The 17,890-nt window shown below is 33.4% G+C and overlaps 1 protein-coding gene across 1 annotated transcript in view; it reads left to right on the top strand.

The window, feature by feature from the left end:
- The window catches only part of LOC133206047 (TPR repeat-containing protein DDB_G0287407-like), a 41,054-nt gene that overhangs the window by 18,691 nt on the left and 4,473 nt on the right, over nucleotides 1-17,890 (top strand). Inside the window, exons 18-26 of the mRNA XM_061341955.1 lie at nucleotides 411-544; nucleotides 1,057-1,162; nucleotides 3,457-3,606; nucleotides 5,867-5,985; nucleotides 7,001-7,145; nucleotides 10,860-10,974; nucleotides 11,312-11,588; nucleotides 12,846-13,086; nucleotides 17,424-17,540. Of these exons, the coding sequence (XP_061197939.1) occupies nucleotides 411-544; nucleotides 1,057-1,162; nucleotides 3,457-3,606; nucleotides 5,867-5,985; nucleotides 7,001-7,145; nucleotides 10,860-10,974; nucleotides 11,312-11,588; nucleotides 12,846-13,086; nucleotides 17,424-17,540 (1,404 nt within the window). The remainder of the gene's footprint in view (nucleotides 1-410; nucleotides 545-1,056; nucleotides 1,163-3,456; nucleotides 3,607-5,866; nucleotides 5,986-7,000; nucleotides 7,146-10,859; nucleotides 10,975-11,311; nucleotides 11,589-12,845; nucleotides 13,087-17,423; nucleotides 17,541-17,890) is intronic.

Raw genomic sequence — 17,890 nt, 5'->3', positions numbered from 1 at the left:
GCTCTCTTTGTCCATGGCAGTACTCTACATACATCTCAGTGCTCTCTATGTCAGTGGCAGTACTCTACCTACATCTCAGTGCTCTCTATGTCAGTGGCAGTACTCTACCTACATCTCAGTGCTCTCTATGTCAGTGACAGTACTCTACCTACATCTCAGTGCTCTCTATGTCAGTGACAGTACTCTACCTACATCTCAGTGCTCTCTTTGTCCATGGCAGTACTCTACATACATCTCAGTGATCTCTTTGTCCATGGCAGAACTCTACATACATCTCAGTGCTCTCTATGTCAGTGACAGTACTCTACATACATCTCAGTGCTCTCTATGTCAGTGACAGTACTCTACATACATCTCAGTGCTCTCTATGCCACCAGAAATGAAAACTTACTGTCCTTTTGTGATTTTAGTGCAAAGAAATCGACAGAACAAAGAATGTGACAAGAGAAGCGGCTTTGTATGAGCTAGCAGTCACATATCATCACAATAGCAAACTACAGAAGAGTACAGAGATTCACCAACAGGTGTTAGAGATTCGAGAAATGTAAGACAAACAATCTTGTTCAGTTACGATCTTTTTATGTCGTCTGATCAATGTGCCCCCTAGTTTCAGGTCTTTTATGTACCATATTGAGAGGTATTCGTCATTTGATATAAAATAGAATAAATTGCAATCTGCATTATGTAATAAATTCAATTACTAGTATTCTAAACATTAATTTAGACCAAGACAGAGTAATTGAAAACTTTACTTGCATGTATTTTCCCATTAGAATAATCAAACACAATTTTTCTTTATCAGTACTTCATCGTCTACTGATTTTCCTGGGTAAAAAAGGCATGCACCCTATTTTAAAAATGAAGTAGACAATATGTTCTCCTTTATGCTATTTTATAAGTTTCTTGGAGTCCAAAACACATTTGTCATCAGTGTATAGAGGGTCCTTAAAGGTTTATAGTACTCTGTAAATAGATCTTTAAAATGCCCCAGCCTACACTTGTGGAGTACTGGGGAGCTGAGATCACTGCTTTATTCTTGTATTTTGTACATTTTAGGAGAGTGCCAGATATCTCAAATGCAGACAAGTTAGACTTGGCAGAATTAGGTAACTCTTACAATGGAATTGGCACAAATTATCTCATCACTGCAGATTATGAAAAGGTCAGTTATATTTGCACTGATCAACCATCTTGATAATATCAATATATCAATGATATTATAGAAATATTGCATGTAGTTGAGGGTAACATTGAAAATTTTCACCCCAAGAAAGCCATTGTCAACCGAGGCGCAGCCAAGGTTGACAATGGTTTTCAAGGGGTGAAAATTTTCAATGTTGCACTCAACTACATGCAATATTTATTATATTATACTGAATGTTTTATACAAATGCATATTACAGTGAACTGTGCACGCATAAATTTTGCGCAGTCAATATTTTTTTGAATATCACCCTTTGTCAAGCAGTGTTGACTGTTGCTATGCTGGAGGGCGTGGCTTCATTGTTCAGGGTAATAGTGTTTTTTAACAAATGTTTCTTCAACTTATTTACATAAAAGTATAATATAATATAAATACTGTATGTAGTTGAGAGTAACATTGAAAAGTGAGCTTTTCTGATCTAAATTTGTCCGTTGTCTGTCGTTGTTGTTGTCGGCATCATTGTAAACTTTTCACAATTTCATCTTCTTCTCCAGAACCAGTAGGCCAATTTCAACCAAACTTGCCACAAAGCATCCATGGGTGAAGGGGATTCAAGTTTGTCCAAATGAAGGGCAACGCCCTCTTTCAAGGGGAGATAATAAAGAATTGGTGAAAAATTGATAGCATCTTTTAAAAATCTTCTTCTCAAGAACCACAGGGCCAGGAATGATGAAACTCATGTGGAAGCATCTTCAGGTAGTGTATATTCAAATTAATTCAAATTATGACCCCGGGGGGAGGATCAAAGTTTTACATAGAAATATATAGGAAAAACCTTTAAAAAATCTTCTTCTCAAGAACAGCAAAGCCATGATTGTTCATATTTATGTGGAAGCATCCTCAGATAGTGTAGATTCAAGGTTGTTCAAATCATGACCCCTGGGCGTAGGGCGGGGCCACAATGGAGGATCAAAGTTTTACATAGCAATATATAGGAAAAACCTTTAAAAATCTTCTTCTCAAAAACAGCAAAGCCATGATGAGTCATATATATATGTAAGCATCCTCAGGTAGTGTAGATTCAAGGTTGTTCAAATCATGACCCCTGGGTGTAGGGAAGGGGCCACAATGGAGAATCAAATTTTTACAAAGAAATATATAGGAAAAAGCTTTAAAAATCTTCTCAAGAACAGCAAAGCCATGATGAGTCATCTTTATATGGAAGCATCCTCAGGTAGTGTAGATTCAAGTTTGTTCAAATCATGACCCCCGGGGGTAGGGTGGGGCCACAATGGAGGATCAAAGTTTTACATAGAAATATATAGGAAAAACCTTTAAAAATCTTCTTCTCAAGAACCTCAAAGCCATGATGAGTCATATTTATATGGAAGCATCCTCAGGTAGTGTAGATTCAAGTTTGTTCAAATCATGACCCCCGGGGGTAGGGCAGGGCCACAGTGGAGGATCAAAGTTTTACATAGCAATATATAGGAAAAACCTTTAAAAATCTTCTTCTCAAGAACCTCAAAGCCATGCTGAGTTATATTTATATGGAAGCATTTTTTCCTTGATTTTAGGATAATGGACATATAAGTTCTACATAAAAAAATCAAACGAGGGGTGCATGCCTGGCGCACCAGCCGTCGATCCGCCTTTGCTGGGGTAGGGTGGGCCCAATGGGGGATCGAAAGTTTTACATAAGAACATATAGAAAAAATATTTCTTCTCAAGAACAGAAAAACTATGTTTATAAGTCATATTGTTATGGAAGCATCCTCAGTTACATGTAGTGTAGATTCAAGTTTGTTCAAATGATGACCCCTGGGATAGGGAGGAGCCACAATGGGGGATCAAATTTTTACAAAGGAATATATGGGAAAATTTTTTAAAAATCTTTTCAAGTACAACAAAGCCATTTGTTAAATTGACATGGAAGGTAGTTTAAAATTCAAGCCCCCCCCCCCCCCCCTTCCCAGTAATCTTTTCAATACTGAACTGATTTGTGCTTTTGCCTAGCCAGTGTGCTCAGGTTCAGGTGAGCAATGTGGCCCATGGGCGTCTTGTTTAAATGTTTCTTGATGAATCAAATTCAAGTAATTTACATGAAAGTATAATATAATGCATTTGGCAATCAATGAATTTGAAGCAGAAGTTGCTTGATTGTAAAACAAATGCTTGTGTCTAATTTTTCAAACAAGCACTGCATGTCCTACAGAAAAATTAAGTCCCATAAGCAAGCTCTTATTAGCCAGTGTAGATTTACACTAGTTTTCACAAACTCATCTTAAATTTTCTTCACATTCTTTTCACAGGCTGAGGAGTACTTGAAAAAGTCTTTGGAGTGTGCAAAGATAGGCAATGCAAAGAATGATATGGCAAGTTGTTATCTGAATTTGGGCAATGTTTACCTAGCAACAGAGGATTACGACAAGGCTATGGAATATTTAGAAGAGGCAATTCAGGTGAGACTGCATCGTCTAAATGCAAATTCAAATCTGAGAGTAGTCCAGACACCAGTATTTTTTATGTTCTAAGTTCAAAAAATTGAAAAGATTAACTCCCTAACTATTGTCAGAGGCCCCTTTTTCTATGATGAATAAAATAAATGTACATGATTATGGTATTTTTCAAACAACAATGAAGGAAACTGACACCTTCTTAAAAGTGTCAATAGTTTATATCATTTATAATTTTGAGGAATACATGTACTGCATTATTGATGATTTTTAGATTACATTACAGTTAAATTTGGCCTTGTTTGGGACACTTTGTTCCTTTATGAATATAGATGAAAAGAAAGGGAGGATCTTAGTACAATAGAGAGATAAGCATGTCCTTGGAATCTATCTTATATGGCTATTGTTATTTCGCTCAGAGTTGTCAATCTGATGGTTGAATGATGATGCATGCTGTTTACTACATGTTTAAATTTTGTCACATACGCATGGTTCAGGTAATTAATACAATTATATGTCTTTTACATTTTAAACTATAAATGGTTAAGGAAGGGCTTTGATACAGGACAATACATGTGGAACCTTAGTGTATTCATGTTTTGCATGTATACAGGATAAAAAAAATTCTCTGTATGATTCATAGACCCCTTAGAGTTAAGATGGGGCCACACAAGTCAGATTTACTTGCATATGTTTTAAGTGACTAAAAGTAAGTAATGCTGCTTCCAGAAGTTTAAATACAGTCAAATGTCATTATCTTGAACTCAATGGGACTGAGAAAAAACTTCGACATATCCGAGGATTCGAGGTATCCAGGGTAAAATACTTAAAGAATAAAGCCATTAAAGGGTTGGGACTTCCAAATCACTTTGACATATCCATGGTATTCAAGATATCAGTGTTCGAGATACCGAAGTTCAACTGTACTGGGATGGAGTGGAAGTTTAGAATTCAGAGAGGCTGTTATATTATTACAAAGGAATGTTTGGAACAGCCAACAGAAATGTAATTTTTCTGTCCTAATTATATAATCTCTCAGTGACGTATTAAGCAATTTTTAGACAATTCAAATGGACTGGGTCTTGAAGACCTTAAATCATTGGACAAAATTCTATATAAATATATAGTGAAGTCAAGAGCAGCTGAACTGGTGTGAAAACTGTTGAAACTTATTGTCGACGTTAATTCTATTTGCACAAAAAATATTTTTGAAAATTATATACATGATGTTCACAAATTTTAGTAACCTGTTCCAGAATAAGTACTGTCCAAGAATTTTAAATTGCTAATCAGTGTATCTGTTATCATTAATTTTGAAAATAAATTCAAACTCCAAACATTACATTAATTGTTGTTAACTTTATGAGCAAAATTAAGTTTATTAAAGTTATAGTTCAAAGTCACATCTCTAAAGCATGTCTGACCCACGACTTTGCAATATTTTTGTTGAGATGAATTCATACCAATAAGCTGTACCATAAAAGCTAGGTAATTTATTTAATGGTACATTTTGCATTGTCATTCAAAAAATGAAATTGCAAAATACTGTATACAGGGTTATTTTCGTCCCATGTTATTTTTGCCCTTTTGCAAACAATTTTGCCCTGTTTTAAATTCGCCCAGCCCAGTCACAATTCTGTTTAAGGAAATGATACTGTGTTTTTTGAATTCGCTCCGTTTTAAATTTGCCCACCTGTGAGTAGGTCCAAAATAAAATGGGGGCAAAAATTTGCCTGTATATGGGATTACAGTCAAACTTTGTTATCTTGTACCCACTGGAACCAAGAAAAAAACTTCAAGATATCTGATGATTTGAGATACTGAGGTGAAAATACATAAAGAAAAAAGTGATTGGGACCCTTAACTCACTTCAACATATTTTTGGCATTGGAAATATAAGTTTGAGATAAGAAAGTTCTATTGTATTTTGTTCTTGTTAGGCAGAATTAAACCACAAATCTTCAAATACACAAAAACTGGAATGCTTTCATGAAGGAGCAGAGTTGAAAACAGATCATTAGAAATAGTCCACTATACAGTATAACATCAGCAATGACATTCTATACAAATATATTAAGTATACCATCAGGTCAATGTGTTGCTCAAGGCCAATAAAATGCAGTCACCCTGATTATCAAAATCAGAATGCTTAATGTTTCTAGAGGAGCAAACAGTATTACTTTTGTTGAAAAACTGTGATGATGGTAAACATGTACATGTAAGAGGCATTGATAAATTTATTTTTGTCAGTTTTTTCTTTATCCAGTTGACGAAAGAGATTTATTTTGGTCATCAGCCTCTAAGTTTAGGACTGCTGTATAATAACATAGGAGTCTGCTGCAGGAAGCTGAATCAAGTTGATGATGCTGAGAAATATTACCAGATGTAAGTCAACATTTTGTCTAGAGAGTATACTGTAAACCAACTATTATTCGCGTCATCTTTAATTTTATTCGTGATTCGTCAGTCTGAAATCAATCTGCAATGATTAATTTTTGCGACTGAGTAAACATTCTCTACCCAATATAAAGCAAAATAAATAGTTTGCGGCAATTATTAGTTAACATAGGTTGCATTTTGTTTTTGTTGTGGCACTTGATATTTTATTCTGTAAGCTAGGTCTTGGAAACAAATTTACATTAAAATTAAATAGATTTATGATAAGATGACACTTTCTCTCCCCCTCTTGGTCTGTACCCATAAAGTTCAGGATAGACAGGAGTTCCTGTTGTTAGGCCTACAGGTCAATGAGAGTGGTTATCACACTGCATCTCAGCTGGAAAAAATTCCTTCTTATATTTTGATTTTGTTAACCCACCATGAAAATCCACCTATTTTCCCTGTTTAGATTCTTATTTTGTTTTAGTTATTTAATCTTTGTTTATGAATGTTGTTCATTGTATTTGAGTTGGCAGTTCGCATAACCCTTCTATAACATTTTCTTATAGTTTACATATTGTTTATTACTAGATTGGTAATATTGTATTGTATATTGTGTATTGGTAATAAATTATTGGTTTGCATATGTTTGTAAATGAATTAAGTTGAAAGTCTCTGCCTTCCACCTGCAGTGCCAGCTTTGATGTACATTAAATACAGTCAAACCTCGTTATCTTGAACTCAGTGGGAGTGAGAAAAAAATTCAAGATAACTGATGATTTGAGATATTGAGGGTAAAATACTTGAAGAATAAGGGGTAGGACTTCCAAATCACTTCAACATAGCCATGGTATTCAAGATATCAGTGTTCGAGATACCGAAGTTCAACTGTAAAGCAGTCCATTCAAAGTCTTGGGTCTAAAATGTACTGCACATTTAAATGAGTAAAACATGAAGAGTGGCTAAGAAATGCATTAATCTTGATGCAAATTGTTCTTAGTAGAAATTTGTATTTTGACAGGTCTCTTGATGTGAAGAGAAATACAGTGGGTAACCATCATCCTCTACTTTGTCAAACTTACATCTCCTTGAGTGTCATTGAGACTTTAAGAAACAACAACCTTAAAGCTCTGGAATATAACCAGTTAGCAGCAGAAATTTACAAGGTGAGCAGAATCTTATAAGTAGGCAGAATTTTACAATATAAGCAAAATCTTACAGGTAGGCAGAATTTTGCAGGATAAGCAGAATCTTATAGGCAGAAATTTACAGGGTAAGTAGAATCTTACAGGTCAGGTAGGCAGAATTTTACAGGATAAGCAGAATCTTATAGGTAGGCAGGATTTTACAGGATAAGCAGAATCTTATAGGTAGACAAAATTTTACAGGTTAAGCAGAATTTTACAACTGAAATAATGCAAGTTACAGGATAAAAAGTGGGACCATTGAAGTACCTGTAATTGACATAATTTAAGTATAACTTTCACAGCTGTAATGTTTATAGAAAACTACAAGATTAATTACTTATTATCACAAAATGAAAATCATTTGCTTGCTAAAGCAGATTGGCTCTAAGGGATCATGTCACAGTACCGGTATTTAAAGTTCTGATTGGAATTGTTAACTCATTGTTAACTCAGTATTGGTTCTGGGTTTTACTGAAGTTTTTATTTTGACTTCTTGCCTTCAATATTTCATTCCAATGTTCTTGTGTTTAGAATGTGTGGAATTAAATTGCTTTGCTTTATTAAGTGAGAATAAAATTTTAGATAAAATAGGATAAATATATTTGTTGTATTCAGTAAAGAAAAAATCTCTAAGAATACCAAAATGATATTCTGTCACAATTAAAAAAAACAAATAACACAATTATGGGAACTTGAAGATTCACTAGCACTACAATCAATGTGCTAATAGTGCATTTGGATACAAATGAGTTCCTGAATTTTTGGGTCACCTGAGTCACTCAGGTGACCTATTGCTATCTGTTCTCGTCTGTTGGCGTGCGTCGTGTGTTAACATTTGAACATTTTTAGCTTCTTCTCTGAAACCACTTAACCAATTTCAACCAAATTTGGCATATAGCATCTATGGGTGGAGGGGAACAAGAATTGTGAATTTCATGGTCCCTGCCCCCCTGGGGCCTGAGGGGTGGGGCTAAAACCACCAAAAATAATGCAATCTTTAAAAATCTTCTTCTTTACTCCTGGACATCAAGCAGTCAAACTGTTGGCATGATTGTAATAAGCATTGAGCCCTCTACCAAAATTGTGAAATTCATGGCCCCAGGGTCAGGGGTTCTGGTCCCAGGATGGGGCTATATAGATCATATAGTGAAAGTGCATTATTTCTTTGAAAATCTTCTTCTCTGCTCCTGGGTATTAAATAAATTAACTAAGTACATAGTTATGAAGAGCAATAGTGCCTCTTCCAAAATTGTGAAATTCATGGCCGCAGGGTCAGGGGTTCTGGTGTTAGGGCGGGGCTCTATTGATTACATAGTGAAAGTGCATTGTTTCTTTTAAAATCTTCTTCTCTGCTCCTGGGTATTAAATAAAGTAACTAAGTACATAGTTATGATGAGCAAGAGTGCCTCTTCCAAAATTGTGAAATTCATGGCCCCAGGGTCAGGGGTTCTGGTGTTAGGGCAGGGCTCTATTGATTATATTGTGAATATGCATTAATTCTTTGAAAATCTTCTTCTCTGTTCCAGGGTAATAAATAAAGTAACTAAGTACTTAGTTATGATGAGCATGGTTGCCTCTTCCAAAATTATGAATTTCATGGCCCCTGGGTCAAGGGTTCTAGTGTTAGGGCGGGGCTCTATTGATTATACAGTGAAAATGCATAAATTCTTTCAAAATCTTCTTCTCTGCTCCTTGGTATTATTCAAACAAAGGAAGTGCATGGTTATGATAAGGAAGAATGTCTCTTCCAAATTGTGAAATTCGTGGCCCCTGGGTCAGGGGTTAGATGAAGAGGAGGGGGACTCTATTGATTATATATTGAAATGCATAATTTCTTTCAAAATAAATTATTTTTTCTACTACTGGTTATAAAGCAAAGAAACAAGCGTATAGTTATGATGAGCAAGGGTGCTTCTTCTGGAATTGTGAGTTCATGGCCCCTGGGTCAGTTGTTCTGGTGTAAGGATGGGGCTTTATTTATTTAATAATATAGTGAAAATGCATTTCTTTGAAAATCTATGCTTCTGGGCAAACAGAGTAGAAGTTTTAATATGCAAGGTATTTTTACCAGAATTTTGAACACCTGGACCATTTAGTCAAGTGTTCTGGTCCTGCCCAGTGCTCTATTAACTTGTATTCTGCTGAATAAAGTTATTCCCCTTTGCCATTCACCTTTGATAATTAATCACTGTAAACAATGTATTTTAAAGGTTAATAGAATATGAGAATTATGCAAGAATATTTATTGTAAAATAAAAAAAAAATTACTTTCACAGTTTTAATGATCAGGTAGTCTTGGAAATAATAAATGAATAAAATTGAGACAAAAATAACTAATCTTTTTAAATGTTCTTCAAAGGCCAAGAGAGGCCAATGTGAGAAGTTATGATATAGGGTTAAAAAATAGACATTTTGTTAAGTAGTCTCCATGGTAATAGTGATAAATGGGGGACAGATACATACTAGACGAATTATTTTGTTGATGCTAATCATACTGTATTTCTTGCTTTTGGGCAACAAAGCTTCATTTATCAGTTTATGGATCCTCTAAATTGTTGTATTGTACTCAGGTGACCATTAAGGCCCTTGGGCCTCTTGTTATGAATAAATTCAAAATGCTCTTTTATTGATTTGTTCTGGGTTTTTTTTCTTCATATAATAAAAAAAATTACCATCTGTGTTTTTGGGCAACATTGATTATATTAGCCCCCTTGGGACAAAAATATTGCCCAGGATAACAATAATTGTTTTTTGGTTTTGACATTACTTCAAGATTGAATTAAAAAAAAAACTGATAACTATTGGACATGTGTTTGTGTACATTCAGTTAGAAAACTTAATTCTCTAAATATCCGTGTGCTGATATTTGATTATTGTATAACACTCTCAGTGAAGAAGACAAAAAAGCAATTTAACATATTAATAGTGATTAACATTTAAAGCAATATGAGCTGCAACTTTAATGTCGGAAATTTTTGTTGTAATATTGTAATTTACTACTTCAATGACAGAAAAAAGTACGTTTTTAAACTTCTGTCGTTCATATTCGCGATGGAAGAACTATTTATATGCTTTGACTAAAGCAAAATTACATAATTGTCATCCTGTACAATATTGATTTCTCATATAATACTATTTTACATTCCATTGTACAGAAATCTTTCTTCTAAAAAAATTTAATGCTTTATTTTAGTCTAATTGATCATAAAGGATTAAATTACACACAGATTTATCATAACAGCACATTTTAACAGCAAAATAAAATTCTCAAAAATGCAGCTCATATTGCTTTAAATTAATGTATTCTAAAAAAAAAAAACAAAAAGTAGGTACCTGGATCCAAAATTATCGCCAGAACCAAATTTAAGCAAGTCAGTTCTGAAAATATAACCCAGAATGAAATTACTGGTTTTGAACCATTCCAGTCAGAACAGTAAATTACCTAAAACCAAATTAATGCAAAAAGCTAGGCAGGCTTTGATTTACATTTAACACACTTCTTTGACAAGATCTTAGAAAATAAATGTGCTCTTTGACACTTCATAGTAAAAAAAAAAATTCAACAAAAGTTATATGAAATTTTGTTGTTTAAAAAAAAAAGTTATATGTTCAATTTCCATCATTTTTCTTGAATCTGAAGTTCATGGAAATTGGTCATTTTGTTGTACATGTATATTTCTTTGTACTTTGTAGGAAAGTGGGACTCCAGAGAATGATATTTATTATACAAGATGCAGAGAAAATGTCATTGTGAATTTGATTAATTTAAAGAAGATGGCAGATGCTGTAGAATTATACTTACCATTTTGTGAGTTGGCTTTCAGACCATTGAAACACTATCCTGAATTAACTCTTTATTTGTAACACTAAAATGTGGGCCATGACCACTTGTGTTTTTCTTAAAATTAATATAATTATTCTTATTCTTATTATTTAATATTATACTTCTTAAATACTATTAAATAACATCTAAATCTTTCTTTCATTTAAAAATTAAATTTAGATATTATTGCTGAAATTTTAAAGTTTACAAACTATAGCAGTATATTCTTTATAGAATGTCTCTATGTAGTAATTTAAAAATCTATATATATACTAAAAAACAATTGGATTAGAATTTCCCCTGAATTTCTGGCTCTTTACAGTTGAATTTTTGGAGAAGGAAATGAACAATGGCAATGTACACCTGATAAATGGAACACTTCCTTTTGCACATGCTGACATAGTGAAATACCTGATACAGAGCAAACAGGACAAAGTTACTCAAAGAGTTCTCAAAATATTAATCAAAACCAAAGTTGTCATTCCAATATATTATGTCTATCTTGATGAAGTTAACATGAGACTTAATAATCCTGGTGAAAAGGCACCAAAAGCTTTAGGGAATGAAGGAGCTATGTCTGTTGATGAGGCGCTTCAGAAGTTTGTATTTTACTTGTATAATGATTAGTCAAATTATTAGTTTAATTTTATATATATATATATATATATATATATATATATATATATATATATATATATATATATATATATATATATATATATATATATTAGGGATGTCAAATCAGTCAATTTTTGATAATCGGTTACTCGGACATTTTTCCGATCGAGTACCCGGGTACTCGGTAAAAATGTAAATTAATAATACAAGTTTGTTTATTTTTAATTGTTAATTTGTTAAACCCCAAACCTGTGTTTATCACGTTTTATGAATGTATATAAACATGGAGTCCAACGGAAATGATTTTTGGTACTAAATAAATACAAAAGACAATTAATACATCAAAAATTACAAATGGTTTACAGTTCTTGTTTAGGATCTATTTCATCAACGCAAAAGGAAGACAATCTGTTACGCAGGTTTGTGATGATTAGACAAGCAAAAGAGAAGAAACGGACATTGTTTGGATCGCTAGTCTAATACTTTTTCATATGTTGGTTGTTTTCCCCGTATACACTAAACTTACTATGGAAACTGACTTTAAACTTTTTTTGGGAATCTTTACTTATTTTGAAGTGGGTAGAGGCATTTCTATGCATGTCCAATTTCGCTGCCGTATATTAACTATAATTTAAAAATGATTTGAAGACAATAGACCATATTAAACAATCGATGTTCAGTGAAAAACAATCATGGAAGCCATCAAAAAATTAAGGACCATGACCACAATAGGTGTGAACAGCTGCGTACCAGGTGATTGGTCACTAATTACTGTATATACACAGCCATAGGTGATAACGGGTGTTTACATGTGTACATGTAGATGACAACACGCTAATTACCTGTATGCATATTTAAGTTATTTTTTGATAAGTTTTTGATAAAAATATGTACTTTGAAATAAGAAAAAATACACATCCGAGTAACCGAGTACCATTTTTAGTATTTGATACTCGGACGTTCGATCGAGTACCCGGTTAACCGGGTACTCGTTGACATCCCTAATATATATATATATATATATATATATATATATATATATATATATATATATATATATATATATATATATATATATATATATATATATATATATATTGTTTTTGAAAATATGTAAAATAGTTGGGGGAAAAAAAATAAAATGATCAGAAAAAAATCCCACTTCACATATATGTAAGTACATGTACTCTTTAAAATCTAAAATTACTCTAGTAACTAGTTGCTTTAATAAATTTCAGATGGCCTGGAGACAGAAGTCTGCTGGAATATAAATTTAGAAATCTGATTGATGCAGGGAATTCAGAGACACTTATTGATTCATTCAACAATTTGTGTCCAAGGATCTACAACTTTGGTAGTCTGTTGAACTTTGTACTGGAAATGTTTGCAACCTCAAAAACATTCAATAATAAAATGTTTCTAGAATTCAACATTAATGCCCTGAACCATCTACCAGAGAATGAGGTTGAATGCTTTCTGGTAAGTTCATAAAATGGAATTGGTTTATTATTTAAATAATTTTCTGGGGGAAAAATATGCAGTGTTCATTTGAAAACACAAGACTTCATTAAAGAAAGCAGTCAGTGATTTAGTATCATTAAAGGCACTGTTGATTTACCATCAGCTTAGAGTAATGGAATTTAGAATAAGTATGGAAAATTAAATTCATGGTTTAACATTAATGATTATTAACTGAGTAAAGATTAAGAGTGACTTAGCAAAAGTGATGTTTACTAGTGATTAATAGCTTCTGTGTTCATCACTAGTGATTTTGTGAAGGTCACTAGTGACTTATGATGATGAAAATCACTAGTAATTGAGATTCCTTATGGTTTAGCATTTATATGAGGATCACTATTGATTTAATCATTAAAAATAGTGTTTTTAAAAGCACTTGTGAAGAACACCAGAAAAATTACCATGTTTGATTAAGCATTTAAGAATCCTACTGGTGTTTTAGAGATGAAGACAAAGGATTTATTGCTACTGATTTATTATCATTACTCAGTTAACACAGGTATATGGGCTTTTAGGTCACCAGAGTGACTCAGGTGACCTATTGTTATCTGTTTTCATCTGTTATTGCATGTGCATTGTCCTTCAATCATCCATCAATATTTTAACATTTTCAGTTTCTTCTCTGGAAACATGTTACCAATTTCAACCAATTTTGATATGTAGCATCTGTTAGGAAAGGGGAACAAAAATTGTGAATTTCATTGTCAGCCTCCAACCCTTCAAATTCTTAACCACTGGGTCAGTGGTTCTGGTGCAGGGCAGTGCTCTTTTGATCATGTGGGGAAAGTACTCTTCTCTGTCAGAAGTTATTCCTCTTTGTTTTTCATCTTTGATAATTAATAAATTAACAAGCATTCTGAGAGTATTGCATTAGCAGTACTAGTCCCCTACCGGCACTTGTAATCTGGTTCCCGTCAAAAATTGAAAATGCCATAATTCCGTCAAAAATCATTGAAGCGAAATGAAATGCAAACTTGATCTATAAGTAATCAAGGTAAAGTCACATACCAAACATCAGCTCCATATCTCCAAGCGTTTAGAAAAAAATCGCGGAAAACCCTTAAAAATTGAAAAGGTCATAATTCCGTCAAAAATCAATGAAGCGGAACGAAATGCAAACTTGATCTGTAACTCATCAAGATACACTCACATACCAAAAATCAGCTCAATATTTGCAAGCGTTTATGAAAAAAGTGCGGAAAACCAAGTGGGACAGACAGACAGAGGGACAGACAGACAGCTAGACAGACGGACGGAAAGACTCAGAGGAAACCTATAGTCCCCTCTGGTTTCACTGGTAGGGGACTAATAATTGTAAATAATGCAATTGATAGGTCATTCAAATAAAAGTGTTATACAAGAATTTTATAGTGTATAATTCAAAAAAATACAGTACAATTCGTTTATTATCATAGTTTATTTGTCAGGTCAAAACTTTATAATAAGCGACTTTTATAATAACCATAGCCGGCTGAAATTCATGTCGGATGTCTGACATGAAATGACGTTTGTATAAATTATTGGATGTACTTCTCTTATACATGTTATGTTACATGTAATTTCAGGTTTTTTTTTAGTTTTTTTGAAATACAAATTAACTATCATATCATTTCACAATATTTACTTACTATTTCAACTTTCTATAATAAATAAATTCACTTGAATAAAGCTTAATACTCTTCAAACTCTCTAGAAGAACTTCGAGCTGTCTTCTAAATCCCTTGGCATCCATCTTGTTTATTTTCATTTTGATCTACTTTCATTTTTAAATATATGATCAATTCAAACTACCAATATTTCGTTTTTTTAATTCATTTCTTTTATTCAACTAAAGTAGACATAAAAACATCACTTCTTAATTAATGGGGCAGTTTTATAAATGTAATTAATTATGAACATTGATCACGCAACAAGCGTAAGAAAACTTGGGTTAATCAGGGACCTATATATACTAACGTTAGTATATAGGTCACTGGGTTAATTGACACAAAATTTAGTTTCAACACATTTGGTAAAACACATTTATTATCAATGTACAATTCAGGATAAACAAAAGAAGAAAATAAGATTGCGAATGGTTTTGTGTTGTTATGTAATGTACTCTGTTAAATAAACAAACTTCATTTCAATCACTCAGGTAAGTGCACTGAAGTGTGACTAATCTCCCCAATCAAGCCATTGTGTATAGACAAGTGACAGTGCATGAACCACAGGTGTAGATAGGTGTTATCTTTTGTTTTGTTGATTGTCCCAAGAGTGAAAAGGTGTGAAAAAAATATTACGGATGAAAATTTTCTATTATAGTAAGCGAAGTGTACACTTTTACCTATGATAATAACAGACGAAATTTACAATGAATTATTAAGAAATGCTTTAAAATTTATAGTTTTTGATGATCAGGTAGACCTGTAAATAACAAGCATTCTGAGAGTATTGCATTAGCAATATTAGTCCCCTACTGGCAAGTGTAATCTGGTTCCCGTTAAGAATTGAAAATGCCATAAATCCGTCAAAAATCAATGAAGCGGGACGAAATGCAAACTTGATCTATAACTAATCAAGGTAAAGTCACTTACCAAAAATCAGCTCAATATCTGAAAGCGTTTAGAAGAAAATTGCGGAAAACCCCTAAAAATTGAAAAGGCCGTAATTCCGTCAAAAATCAATGAAGCGGAATGAAATGTAAAGTTGATCTGTAACTCATCAAGATGCACTCACATACCAAAAATCAGCTCAATATCTGCAAGCGTTTAGAAGAAAAGTGCGGAAAACCAAGTGGGACAGACTGACAGACAGACAGAGGGACAGACGGACGGACAGACAGACGGACTGACAGACTCAGAGGAAACCTATAGTCCCCTCCGGTTTCACTGGTAGGGGACCAATAATACATGAATAAAAATGAGATAAAAATACCTTACATTTGTTAATGGTATAGGAAATTTCCTGGGTTTACTATGTGTATACTGTTAAGCATTATTGTGTATTTATTATGACAAAAGAGAGTGTAGGTCTGGCACATGCAGGCAAGTAAATAGATCTACTTTCTGAGTTGTTGCCGATTACCAGATTCTCTAGTCCTTGAAGAATATATCTTCATCTGTCAATTTATTTTATTTTTAGGTCACCTGAATTACTCAGTTGACCTATTCAATCTGTTTTTGTCCATCACTCTGGGTCATTTTTTCATGCATTTGTTGTAAACTTTTGAAGTTTTTTAGTTTTCTGGAACCACTGAACCAATTTCAACGAATTTTGGTATATTGCATTTATGAGTAAAGAGAAACATTATTTGTGAATTCCATGCTCTCAGCCTGCCTGGGGCCTGAGGGGTGGGGTCAAAACCATCCAAATTAATCCAATCTGCAGAATCTTTTTCATTTACTCCCAGACATCAAGTATTCAAAATGTAGGCATGAATATCATAAGCAATGAGCTCTCTACCAAAATTGTGAATTTTATGGCCCCAGGATCAGGGGTTCTGGTGTTAGGGTGGGGCTCTATTGATCATATATTGAAAATGCATAAATTCTTTCAAAATCTTCTTCTCTCCCAATGTATATTTAGCAGAGTTATAAAGTGCATGGTCACATTGAGAAATTTTAAGGGTGGCTCATCCAAAATTGTGAAAAAAAACACCAGGATCAGGAGTTCTGGTCTAAAAATGGGGCTCTATAGCTATTGATCATTTAGGAAAATGCATAAATTCTTTAACATTGTAATCTTCTGTCATCTCTTATACTAAGCAGACAAAATAAATGCATAGTTATGATGAGCAAATCCTGTTTCAGAGATGGCTTGGACAATCTTGATGAAACTGTATAGAAATGACGATGGCCATCTTCAAAACTAATGATATTGAGGCATCCCCATGTTGTATGGATTCAAGCTTGGTTAAGCAATGACCCCTTTGGGCTAGGATGTGATTGAAATTTGGGGACAAAATTTTTTCATGGAAATTCATAAAAAACTTTTTAAAATCTTCTGCTAAAAACAGCAATGCCAAGGTGACTCAGATGAATGTTGTGGCAAATAGGCCTCTTGTTTATGGTTGAGTATTCTCCTATGCTTCAGTTAACTTAGGACATTACCCTCTTCAGTAGTATATACATGCCTGTATGGAGGATGTGATAATATGAGCTTTTAACATTCAACACCTCATTTTTAGTTGCTTTTAATCAGCTGTTAATGTTTTATCAGTATTTTTGGGTTAATCAACAAGTTGAAACATGTTAAATGCTTTAGTACACTAGTAAAGGATCAAGTAATTTCATTTATATCTTTCTCTCTTTCTTTAGAACTGTTTGAGAAACACTGCTGAAAGTTATGAAAGAGAGAAACAGCCAGAAAAAGCTTTAGGATACTACACACAGTGGACAGAACAAGACAAGGATAACCCTTATCCATACTTAAAAGTGAGCATTTTTATGCCCCACCATCAATTTGGCTGGGGCATATAGTGTTTGTCATCTCCGTCTTCAATCCTTCTGCCCTGCCTTCTGTTTGTCCATCACACCTTGAGTTTAGCTCAGTTTCAAAGAACTGTCCAATATATAATAACCAAAATATATTAACCAAAATTCATATGCTCAAACATATTGGTGAGACCTGTTCAACCATGGCATAATTTTCTGTCCTTGACATTCATTGTGACCTTGACTCTACTATTGTTTTCCTCATTTTGCATTTAACTTAGTTTCAGAGAAACTGTTCGATATATTTTCATCAAACTTCACAAAATGATACAATTTAATAATAGCTACTC

Source organism: Saccostrea echinata, unplaced genomic scaffold (genome assembly GCF_033153115.1).
Source record: "Saccostrea echinata isolate AGI-Se365-2 ecotype Australia unplaced genomic scaffold, CSIRO_AGI_Sech_v1 ptg000054l, whole genome shotgun sequence".
NCBI lineage: Eukaryota > Metazoa > Mollusca > Bivalvia > Ostreida > Ostreidae > Saccostrea > Saccostrea echinata.
This window is presented reverse-complemented; position numbering and strand designations above follow the sequence as displayed.